The sequence below is a fragment of the Halyomorpha halys genome, unplaced genomic scaffold, assembly GCF_000696795.3.
Source record: "Halyomorpha halys isolate HHAL.00 unplaced genomic scaffold, Hhal_1.1 Scaffold1342.1, whole genome shotgun sequence".
Lineage (NCBI taxonomy): Eukaryota > Metazoa > Arthropoda > Insecta > Hemiptera > Pentatomidae > Halyomorpha > Halyomorpha halys.
The window spans coordinates 328250-340868 of NW_027111782.1; the positions used below are offsets into that span (position 1 = coordinate 328250).

A 12619-nucleotide genomic window follows, 5' to 3' on the forward strand; every position below is an offset into this window, starting at 1 on the left:
ATAGAGAGAGAGAGAGAGACACACATCAAGCAATATTGAATTCAATAAAAAATATAAAAAAAAAAATTACGTTATGAAATAGTTTTGAACAAATAAAATTGTATTCTATTAGATTTCTAATATTTATTGTACTATTTAGCTCTACTGGACCCTGCATCTGATAAAGCATTATAAGGTTGTCTTTCATAACGATAATCCTAAAGGAAAGCATCGAGCCTACCTTTACCTCCCTTGCTTCAGGTTATTTGGTAAACATACTCAGGATAACAATCATAGTATGCTTAAAATTGTAGAATTTCAAAGAGACCTTAAGTATGGTCAGATACAACAAATATATGTAAATTTTATTAATATTGCTTTTAATTTTAATATGCCTAATCTAAATTAAAATAAAACAAAAAAACCTAGCAGTAATCATACAACTGAAATACGTACAACAAACCTTTGCATGTTTACATCTATAAAAATTTGAAAAACAAAAATTAATCCATCTAACTATATACCATAAAGAAATAAAATGTAGTTCTTACTTATATGATTTAAATTGTAATTACTTAATGATAAAAATCTGAAATGAGAAACTGAGTCGACTGTAATAGTAATAAAATAAAACTCCAAAACATGGTTTAATATTAAGTCTAAAACTAGAATCAGTAATATATAAGAACACAATCTGAAGATCTATTTGTGTCAAAAATGTAAGAAGATGTAATTTTAAGAATGAAAATAAATAATAGATGGATAGAAACCCAAATATTCATTATCACATAGTTCATTTGACATGTCTCTATGTAAATAATTTAACATCAATCAACAAAGTTTAAAAACAGAGAACAAATTACAAATTCATGGATAACTGGACAAATCATAAAACTGTCACTAACAAAAAAGTTTAACTATCTGAATAATGGGAGGGAACAACACAAAATATTAAAAACAGATGAACAAAACTTATCACAAAAATCACATATACAATAACAAATATGGAATAGTTTAACAAATGATAGCATAAATAATGAAAAACACAAATATAAAGGATTTATGACAACTCAATGATAACAAACATAACACAGCTTCAGACTAAAACTATTTAAACACCACAATTTATTGGTGCCAATAGAAATATTCTATACTTACCAAATGCAATACAGTGTTTACAACTTCTCTGTTTGTCACTTGCCCAACTTCAACCAGTCCGATAAGAACGGCAAACTTTAAGTTATCGTTCATATCCATCCTCACCACATCTTCGGGTTTCTTTATATCACTTGTTATTTCTGACGGCATTGTTCCTGCCATGGTTTTAGCAGTTCGAAATTCGGCAAGACAAAAATCGGTTATCACATAATATGGAATGATATGTAGCCGGGAAAACAAAACTAAGCCCGTCCTCACCTCCCTGGTGCCATGTTGGAAACTGAAGTACTTTTGTTAAGACAACTTCATTATCATCTGATGTTAGAGAAAAATGAACTAAATATACTTTTTCGTCAATATTTATTTTAAATACTATAAATTATAATGTAATAGCTTTATTTTTTATGATAATTAAAACTTAAAAATAGAACTTATTAATTTCGTACATATTGTTTTATATTTATATCTGTTCTTATATTCAACCATAAAATTAACTGTTATCAAATTATGTAAATATAAACGTAATTTATAATATTTCATAAGTTGTAATCAGTATTAATTTGTTTTAATATTAAAAAGATAAGGCTGAGAAAGAGAGGGGGTCGTGTCAATAACTAATTGATAGCTAGACTTGTTTATGTTATTTTCTAGAGATGAAACATGCATCAATTCTCTTTCCTACAATTTCCTTATTTTCTTTTTAACATAAAATACATTTTGGAGGAGTTAGACGTCGAGGCCTACTGGTAATTATTTCCTAATTTTGATTATCTTCACGTTTGAAAATTGTCCAAGACCATTGTATTTATTGAAATTTCTTAAACGTTTATTGCCAACCCCTAGATAATTCGAAAGTATGTTGATGTTGCCTGCCATGAGACATTTTATTTCACAGTGTAAGTGTTTAGTGTTCAGAATGATTGTAACACAATGTAAATTTATTAGAAACAAGTGGGGTGGTTGACTTAAAGTTTAGCCCACTAGTACGCACGTAGCAGGGATTCGTCTCGATACGTCTATAGCAGAGATTCCCAAACTTTTTTCACCACGGCACACTAATTGGGCTAAAAATATTTGGCGATACCCTTGTCGGGCTCAGAACGTTTCGCGGTATCCTTATCAAACTAAAAACATAAAAAAATGCCAGCACAATTATCCTTAGAGTGGTTAAATATGCAGAATAAGAATGAAAAACGGTGTTAAGTAAATGTTGGAATGCATTGTATATTTGCTATTTTAATTTTTTTTCTCTAAAACTTTGAAAATTTGTGGCGTTCACTTGCGTCACCATTGACATACGTTGGGGCTCCCCAATTTGGGGAACCGCTGGTCAATTGGCAGTCAATAAACCGTCTTCTGAGACCGTATATCATTGCTTTGCTTGAATAGCAACATCTGGCAAATCTGACGCAGCTGATAAAAAAAGTTTTTATTTTCGATTGTGTTTAAGCTAGTCCATAGACTGGAGTTAATTTGTTACAGCTATAACAGCTTGAGAAAAGTCTGTAGGACTACCTCAATAAAGAAAGTAACCGCAGTCTAATGTACTGTACAGTATACAGAATACCTCTAATTCCAAATGAATTAAAACACTTTATTTTGCCAGATGCCCCCCTATTCAAGCAATGCAGTGATATTATCTCAGTCTAGCTTCAAAACTAATGCAAATGCGTTGCGTGATTTTTTCGTATGTGTTACTAACTAGAATTAGACTTTTTTTAAAATTAATATCACGAAGCCATGGGTCTAAAACAAATGGACGGTATAGCGTTGGTTTCAGAAGTTTAATTATTGACGTTTTGAGTTGGAAGACAAAGAAGATCGTAAATATTATTCTTTAGTTGACAACAATGAGCCAAAGCCAATACAGGAAGTATGTTAAATTCAATAAAAACCCAACAAAAATGGCTAACAAACTCGGCATGCACCAATATACTATTCTTCGTAACCTGGAGGCCATTGCTAAAACAAACAAGCACATCAAGTTTGGTGTCTTACAAAAAAAATCAATAAAAAAAAAAACAATGTTGTTTTATGCATTTAAGAAAAATTAATAAAAGATTCATTTCTTGATAGTGCAGGAAGGCCAGTTAAATCATACATTAGTGAGTACAAAAGGTTAAGTAACGCTGATTAGTTAATAACTCCGCTGTCACCTGTCCCAAGCTAGGGTTATAAAGCAGGACAGACAGGAGCAAAAACAACTTGTTAAAAAACCTGTGTTGATCTGGTCCAATTGATAGCACCTAGTGAGGGTATCTTTCTAGGGTTACAGAACTGGTAATTGAGGTTGGAGGGTGGAGCATTAAAATTACTTCTGGATGATTTTTCCAAATATAAGACGGACATCGCTGCACTACAGGAAATAAGATGGTTTGGCTCAGGAATCACGAAGAAGAGAGATCATATAATATAGTATAGCTGCCACCAGAATCAGTATTTTTTTGGAGTAGGTTTTGTGGTGAGTTGAAATGTGAGGGAGCATGTCATGGATTTCAAAGCTGTTCACCATCGATTTTGCATGCCGAGAATTAGAGGAAGATTTAGAAATTATTCTATGAATTCTGTTCATGCACTGATAGAGGTGGCAGCTGAAAAGGATAAAGATGACTTCTATCATTAATAAGAAAGGGCACTTGCGGAATTTCACCCTTCATAACGTGAAGATAGTTTTGGGTGACCTTAATGCCCAGATTGGAAGAGAATCCGCTCATTTGCACCCAGAATTTAATGGAATCCACAAGGCTGTTAATTATAAAACCATGTGGGTTACACCACACAATACTAACACCCAGATTGTTAGTAGGAGACAAAGATCTAGTATCATGGCTGTGAAAACCTTTAGAGGAACTAATTTTGATGGAGATTCCTATCTCATTTCCTCACGTATTCGAGCTATAATGAGTAATGATCAAAAACTAAAGGGGCTCGAATGGAAAGAATAAATCCTCGGAAACTGTGCGAAGCAGAGTACAAAGAAGAATTGACCCAGAGACTAGATAAAGCTTTAGAACCAGGTTCCTCTGAAGATACGGTTAATGAAAAATGAAATCACTGTAAAGACGCCATCAAAATTCCCACAGCATGGGAAGTTCCAGAAATGGAAAATACCAATAGAGGTTTGATCTAGAATACCAAGCAGTAACAAACAGGAAAAATGAGGCGAACAAGAGAATGATAGAAAAGCATGAAACTCACCAAGCAGTCAAGAAATATAAAGACAGGAAGCAAGAAGAGAAATCTGAGCAGGAAAGAAAAAGAATTGGAGAAAAATGAAGAAATTGAAGACCTGAGAAACCAGATGGACATAAGAGCCTTCTACAGAAGAGTAAATACCTAGCACAGGGAATTTTAACCGAAAAACAACGCTTGCCAAGGAGAGGATCGATCTTTGATTAAAAATAAATAAGCCATCCTTGACAGGTGGGTTAGCTACTTTAGAAATGTTCGAGGAGTTTCCGAGGACTCAAATGAGGAAGATGGAACTCCTGTTCTGTGTGAAGGCGTAGAGTTTATCGAACCACCTGACGAAAAGCAAATTAATGAAACGATCGAAAACCAAAAAAAAAATCTGGTGCGGTACGCGCATCACACATTTTTCACTACACACGTTCCCAAATTTTGTGTAGATTGGTAAACTCGTGTTTTCACTATTTTTTGTGATTTTCGAAAAAAATAAAATATTTTTCTGTTCTTTTAAAAATTTGTTAGAATTTCTCGATGTGGGAATAACGATTATAAATTTTGTTTCTGCCAAGAATACAACAGTTTATCAAAAGATAACGAAGCCGAAATACAATCGGACAAGATCGTCTTTGTCTATTCGAATTGGGTATTTCTATTTTTCCTTTTTTCTCCTTTATTTATCCATAAAATTCTTTAATATTTTGAATTTATCTATTGTTTATCATTGCTAACAATGAGAAATATTTATTTTTTTAAATATACGCAATTAAAGGTGTTTCACACCCAGTTTCAGACTTGATGTTAACACATTCGGGTAACCGTCCTCTGTAGGTGTATTTACGATTGAGAGTGATTTTGGCGTTGGCTGTAGAAAAGAGCAACCCCTTATAGAGGGGGCGACCCAACTTCAATTTGAATACAGAATCATAAACCACAAGATGTCCACCGATCTAATCGCTTCTTCATTGGAGTCTGAGACTGCCGAACAGTTCAGTAATCTCGGTACAAGTACTCGGACCATTCCTGAATTTGGTATGTTTTTGTATCAAACTGCCATGCCCATATAGTTCTCAAGTTTGTTGTAAATGAAGCTGGATAACAACGACCGATATCGTCAATCACCGGAACTCTCAACTATCACCAGTAACAGGGTAGTTCACTCATCGAATTTCACCGCCTGCGATACAACCTCCGTGCCATTTGGCCACGGCAAAACCATATTTGGTGAAGTACTGAGAGCCAGATGCCGAACTTATCTGGCTAAGGTTTTCCTCCAGTAAACCTTGCATGAAGGCAGAAGCGCTCGCATTTGAAAATACAGATGATAGTTACCCTATCAATGAGGTTGCACTGGTCAACCCTGCGATCAATGAGAATGAAGGGATTCCTCCTTCGTTTGAAACTATAACTAAACCAAAGATGTCAAAAATGTTTGAATTATTGGAATAACCATTTCCTAGGATTCTGTATATCTTTTATTTATTTTAGACACGTTGGCTGACGTTTATATTGTAATAATAAAACTTAAAATTTGAACTATTTACTTTTTTTCTTCGTATTTTTCTCTATATCTACTTTTTATGATTGTTGGATCTATCTACCATTAATAAGAGAACCATTGATACTATATTTTATTTTATGGGGTTTAATAGAATTTATTAAAAGTTTGTTCTTCATGCCTGTTATGTAGAACAAATAGTTTTATGGATATTTCACAGTACGAGAGAAGATTACTTTTTTTTTTTTTTTGGTAATAATGGCCAATTTGTCAAGAGCTTTGTCTTGGAAGCAATGAGTGTACACAGTTCATTTTATCTAAAATTGTAACAAATTTTATCTACTATAAAAAACAATACGAGCTTGTTTTATCAGTTTTTAAGCTATTACGCCGGTTGCCCAAATATTTAAATCTTTGACTTGGATTTGTTACTATTGATTTAGGTCCTCACAACATGCTAAAAAATCAGCGTTACTTGAATTTTTACATGCATGACCGCTTTTTCATATGTAATTTACTGGACTAAGTGACATGTGATTAGCTATGGATCTTATAAAATAACAGAAATTATTGTAATTAATGGTAAGACTAAGATGAACCAACATGACATTTGTCAAAGCTAAATTCGCTCCTAAAAAAGTTATAGTCACAGTATGGTGGTCCACTGTCGGTATTATCCAACAGTTACAGTTTTCTAAATCTTGACAAGGTTACCACTGCTGACAATTAAGATCAAGAAATTGCTTGGAAAGCTGCAACATCTTTCCCCAGCAATGATTTATTGAAAGGGATCGGTCCTTCACCATGATGATGAACAACCTTCTTTTATTTTATTTTTCCTTACTGGCTTGCCTTACAGGGTATACGTGTTCTATTGCTTCCAATAAATATTTTTCTCATCTTTCATGATTCTTATCCTAGGTCACCATCGACAAGATGTGATTCAGATTGGTGACTGCAACTGTCGCGGTTTGATTTTAGTTTTTTCTTTTTCCCTAGGAAAATGTGGGTTGGACCTACGGTCTATGGCCATTATACGAGGGGAAACAGTATGTAAAAACGTGCCTCTTAGGCAGTGAAATTAACTACGTAGTGTTCAACGGTCTCTGGGACGTTGAAGTTTGGATTTAGGACGACAATATTCTTTCTACGTTAAAGGAGCTTCGTTTGAAAGCCACGTGAGCAGTTGAGAGACCCTGTAGTCCAGGAGGGCCCATCTTACTTCCAACTTTTACTTAACAGTGCAAACATTTTTCTTAATAACAGAACTTTTCAGTCGTAGCCTAACGCTGGTTCCATTTCTTCACTGCGATCTCCTGGAGAGGGACAGATTTACAAAATAGGCCTACTAGGCCCGATACAAAGGACGCATGATTCCTTAAACATGCACACACTTAAATAGTTATTCATAAATTTTTATTTCTGATTCAAAATAATTTTTTAATAGTAATTAGTAGCAAGTATATTTTGCTAACATGTAATTTATGACTAAAAAAAATATTTTAAATTAATTAGTTTATCCTCCTTCCAATTTAAGATCCTGGAGAAGTTGGTGGCAGTTTTCCTTGCAAGCAAGGTTCTACTAATAAACCCCCTTCATCCAAGACAGCACGCATATCTCCAGGGAAAATCTACTGAGATTATCCTGCACTCCTTGGTAGGGAGGATTGAAAAGGTCTTAACACAAAAGGAGTCGGGCCTTAGAACTCTTTTTTGATGTAGAAGGAGCATTCGATAAAACAAGGCCTGAAGGAAGTCTGTAAAGACTTACTAGACATTTCTACCCCGAATGCGATAATCAGCTGGGTCAGTTTGGTTCTTAATAATAGAATAATTGATATTTCGGAAGACGGTACCCAGGCTACAGGCGCAGGGAGTGACTGAATGCCCTCAGGGGAGTTGCATCTCCTCCCTTCCTACTTTCCTTAATATCGCTCCACTTACCGATTAAAGGGGAAGCGGTATTAGCCTGTCTAAGAATGAAAGAAAATAGACTGTGGACAGAGACGTGAGAAGTTACCGGTCATGCGACAATAGCTAAAGTGGTGGAAAGCGAGTTACCAATACTACAGTAACGCTCACCACTACTAGATAAAACACCCACTCTAGAGGGGTTTATTTAGAAAAATAAGGCATAGAACTAAGCTTCCCACAAAGCAAACACTCGACTGTCTTTCAAGCAGAAGTGTTTGCCATCTTGTCGGCAGCTTCAAGCCTTGGAGTCACCTAGGGTCATCTCTATATTGGTAAGAGAGTGTAAACAAGCCTTAGAATCATTAGCGCGCTAAAAGAAGCTTAGATTAATGTGGGTCTTAGGACATAAGGGAATCGCAGGTAATGAGAAAGCTGATCAGCTTGCTAGAAACGGGGCTGAGCACCCACCTATAGGACCAGAACCATTCCTAGGCATTTCTAAAAGGCATAAGAGAAAAGTAGTTCTTGACTGAACATGGAAGATAGCAGGCAAGGAGTGGAGGGATTGTATAGTGCTGAGACAGGCCAAGATTTTAATAACTAAACCCTCTACTTCTAAATCTAAGTGGCTGCTAGGCCTAAACAGAAACGAACTCCGATCGTTAATAGAAGTTCCTACATATCATTGCAGACTTAAAAGACATCTCAAGATATGTGAAGTAGTTCATGATGGAACCTGCTGTTTATACGGACAGGCCCCGGAGACTGCCTTACATTACATAGCAGATAGTGGCAGGTATGCATCACTAAGATAAAGGCTCTGATAAGAATCACAGGAAATGAGGCTTCCTCTATAGATTGGGCGTCCCTTTTAAATTTCATTAGAAAGTCAAGAAGGTTCAATATAGAGGAGTAAGATACATTGGTAAGAGTAAGAGCCATTCCATTGGTTTTTCTTGGGGATGGCAAAAAGCATCAATTGGCCCACTCTCCGGACTTGTTCCCCCATCATTACTAGTATCAGTACCAGAACCAGTAGTGCTCCATCTTTTATGAATATACCAAGCATTCACGAGAGAAGTTCCACATGTTAATTGTATTACTACTTTTTGGTACCATTTAATGGTTTTTCGTAAACAACTGTAATCAACACCTTTGTTTGAAATATTATAGTCAAACAAAGCTTGGGGCTTTCTTTGAGGTAGTTAGCATGCAAACTGTTTTTTTGTCAGTCCATTTCAGAAATTTTACACCGCTACGATTTCCGAAACTCATAATTCCACCTGGGGGTAACGGTGGCAGCGTGGTAACGCGTCTGTCTACCAACCCATAGATTGCAAGTTCGAGTCCCTGGCCCTATCCGGTATTTTTTCAAGTTTATAAATATACAATACTCACTCACAACCTCCACCCGTGCATTTGTGAGGCCCGTCAGCCAATTGGTGGCACTCACAAAAATAGGCGTGGCAGTGGTGGACCCACCCTATAAAAACCGCGTCAAGAAATGCGCGATGTATTTCCTAAGTACATCGCATGGGGCCTTGGACCTCCATGGTCTATCGCGCCAATAAACAAACAACATTAGTCCACCACGTTTTTGTTTTAGTTTTGCCTGTGGTGGTAGAAATTTTTTATTTATTTTTACAGTACCACAAATAAATGTATTTTTCTATAAAATTTCTTGACCCAAAGGGACACTTGTATAATAACTATCTTTAAATAGTGTGTGGCCCTCAAATAATAAGCCTTTTGTAAACTCATTACTAGATCATGAGAATGTTATTTTTAAATGATCGTTTCATTTTTCCTGGCATAAATTCGATACGATAATTGTAACCTTCAGGCAAACTCAATTTGTATACTTTTATGCCTCACTTATGTCGCTGGCTTGGGATGTTTAACGAAAACCTAGATGACCTCTCCATGGAACCATACTTTCGTCGATAACGATATTTTTGTCATGATTATTAGCATTTTGGAATGCCTCTACAATTGCTCCTACAATATTTCTAATTTTGTTTAATTGATCCGATTAGCTCCCGTCTGATAGAACGAAAAGCTTTAAGCGTCGCCGCCAATGGGCGAGGAACATGAATTACTGCGCCGGCGTGAACGTGTTAATAACATTTTAATACATTATTTTATTTCTAAAAGTTTCACTTCTGTCGGCCAGTCCCATGACGCCACAAGTTTTTGTCTTCTTTCATTATCTTCCTACCGGACTGGTCAGCAACTCGATGGAGGTTCCAGATCCCTACGGTGGTTTCAGATGGGTAAACGATGTACGCCTCACAAATGCGTCTTCTTCATTATCCTGAAATAGGTTGTTCTCGGAATATTTCTCTTGAATAAACAGCTTGACTGTTCCGCAGGCTCCAGGAGGAATTTATCACATGATCTTAGTTACAATGAGTGCAGCTCGTTTTGAAGTATAGCTTCGGACGAGCCTTAGTCCTGTATTCGCCACCAAGTACAGCACGGCTCTTGTGATTTCTAGACATCTGATAAGACTACCAGGCCTTGTAGATCTCTCTTTTCATAGCATTTAATTATGCTGTGCACCATGGGACAGAAATAGCTCTCCCCTTCAGATTTTAGAGAGATTCTTTGGGGACATCCCATATTGCCTGTGGGCCCTGGATGCCCTGTAATCAAAATCATCTGTGTAATCATTCCCCGCCACATTCCACCCTTCATCTACAAGTTTTCCCATTAGCGCAAAATGAAAGGAATTCCAATCTTCCCTTTGGGTGACAATGGATGGTGGATAATTCTGGATTAAATGGTGACAGTAGCTAGGGTTCCTAAACTGGTTCAACCAAAATTGAGAACCTATCAGATTCGAATTAGATACAATCGAAAATAACTGCAGGAACGTATCATATTCATAAAGAAGGATCCTTTAGTGATCAATATGTAGTCCATTTACAATTTTACTATTTTTTTTTCTATTGATACTAAATGTGTTTCATAAAAATAGTCAACGCGCCTTTTTAATCCTATTTTTCTTAACCAAAAACTGATACAAATAATATCTCTATTTCTTATCACTTAGGCCGGTCACCTTTAACCTTCATTCACTAACGAAATACAAAGTGTATTTACAAACTGTCGGCTATGGGAAAATTTATTTCTCGTTAATTAATTATTTCATTTACGTGTAAATGATTGTTGTGATAGATTTGACTATTATTTGATGTATGAAGTAGGAAATATATTTTGAAAAAGTAAGCCTACTATTATCTCTTATCTTTCTTTCTTCTGTACTGGATTTATTTTATGATTAAATAACATTTAAAAGCTAGTAGATTTTAAAATGTACTTTTAAAGAAGCCTTTACTGATTTTAGGAAGTTTGAAAAAGTATTCCATCTATAGCAATTTATATTTCAGTTTTTATAATTATTGTATTTTTTTATTGCCCCTCTGTTCTACTAGGAATTAGGATGATACTCTTTTTTTTAGTGAAATTGTAGCTTTTTAAAGTTTGTATTAAAATGTACAATGGGTCTGTTGTGATCTAGTGGTACCTTTATGTATTTCACTTAATAGTTTTATGCATGTTTCTTGAGTAATAATGGCTTTATTTTTGTTTCATTTTACTTATTGTATAGAGCTATTACCATGTTTTATATTAAATATTTACCTTGGAACATTGATTTTTTTAAATTAAAGTTATAAGTGATTAAATAGGTTTTGATGATGCTTCTAAATTATTTCCCTTGATTACATTCAAATTAGATATTATTACTTATCTTCTGGTTTATATTGTTTATTTAAGTCCTTTAGGTTGACATTTTTTTCTAGTTGCCACACCCCAAGTTCTTCCTTTCTCATTGTTCCCCCTTTCTTCTTTGATTATATTTTGTTAAACTTGAATGCAAGACAACTGAAAACTCGTTTAGCTAAGAAAAATATCTACTTTGAGCTTTTGCTGTTCCGTGGCTTGGCACAAGCCAAAATTAGCTGTTTTTGGAAAATCAAAAAGTCTTGTTTGGGCACCAAATTAGGAAATATATCTCTACATTATTACAACAAAAACAAAACCATGGATAAATAAACTCATTTTTCAAGATATGTATTTATTTTACACCATTTATTATTTCATAGTGTAAGTGTATCTCATTTTGAAAAAAAGTCACTTAAGGTTGTGCTGCTGCTTGGTAATGCTACATATTAATGTATAATTTTAATTATCACCTTCTGGGCAAATTGTTGTAAAGTTCACATTAATTACCAAATGTGACTGCTCCCTCTCAGCCAGTTGTGTTGATCAGTGTGGAAAAGATTTACAGTTCTTACTTGTTTAGGCAAAAGGGTAGGACCGCTGCGATTTTTAGAAAGATCTTGGATAGAATTTATGATATTAATGCTGCATGATAATAATAAAAACCATGTCTTGAAGTAATGACTAAAACTGAATCCTACTGTGAAGAATGATTTTAACAAATGTAAAACAACGACAAAAGACGGCAAAGAATTAGATGCTGCCAAATAAGTTAAATTGATGAAAATTGGGTACTTGCATATTAACGCCACCACAGTAAAAATTCTGCTAATGCGACTACTATCTATACCTAAAGTTTTTCCAACAAATTATAGAATTAAAAACTTTATGTAAAATCAAAACACTTTAAAATTCAGAACATTTTATTTTTGTAAAGTAGTCAATCAGATTTTGGTGGAAAATGGGCCGATATGGAATTTAATATAGATTCAAATCTGTTTCTATTTTCTTTGACCTGATGCTGTTGCTGTATGAACTATGATAAATAAAATTTCAAATGATGTCTCGCCATCCCCCTATGTCTCTTGTTCCTCCATTTAGCACTACCCCACATACTCTCAACTGTTTGTGTATTAACTCCAGTATCAGGATCAATAA

General features: G+C 34.9%; 2 protein-coding genes across 3 annotated transcripts in view; one reads left to right on the forward strand and one right to left on the reverse strand.

Moving 5' to 3' along the window:
• The window catches only part of rg (rugose), a gene marked incomplete in the record, with an annotated part of 134311 nt that extends 132876 nt beyond the window's left edge, over positions 1-1435 (reverse strand). The window contains 1 exon segment of the mRNA XM_067049779.1: positions 1138-1435. Within this exon segment, the coding sequence (XP_066905880.1) occupies positions 1138-1299 (162 nt within the window).
• A 9381-nt stretch (positions 1436-10816) lies between these two features.
• The window catches only part of Sra-1 (Cytoplasmic FMR1-interacting protein Sra-1), a 32268-nt gene continuing 30465 nt past the window's right edge, over positions 10817-12619 (forward strand). For both annotated transcript variants that reach the window (XM_014434299.3, XM_014434300.3), the window contains exon 1: positions 10817-10962. The gene's annotated coding sequence lies outside the window, so the exon portion shown is untranslated. The remainder of the gene's footprint in view (positions 10963-12619) is intronic.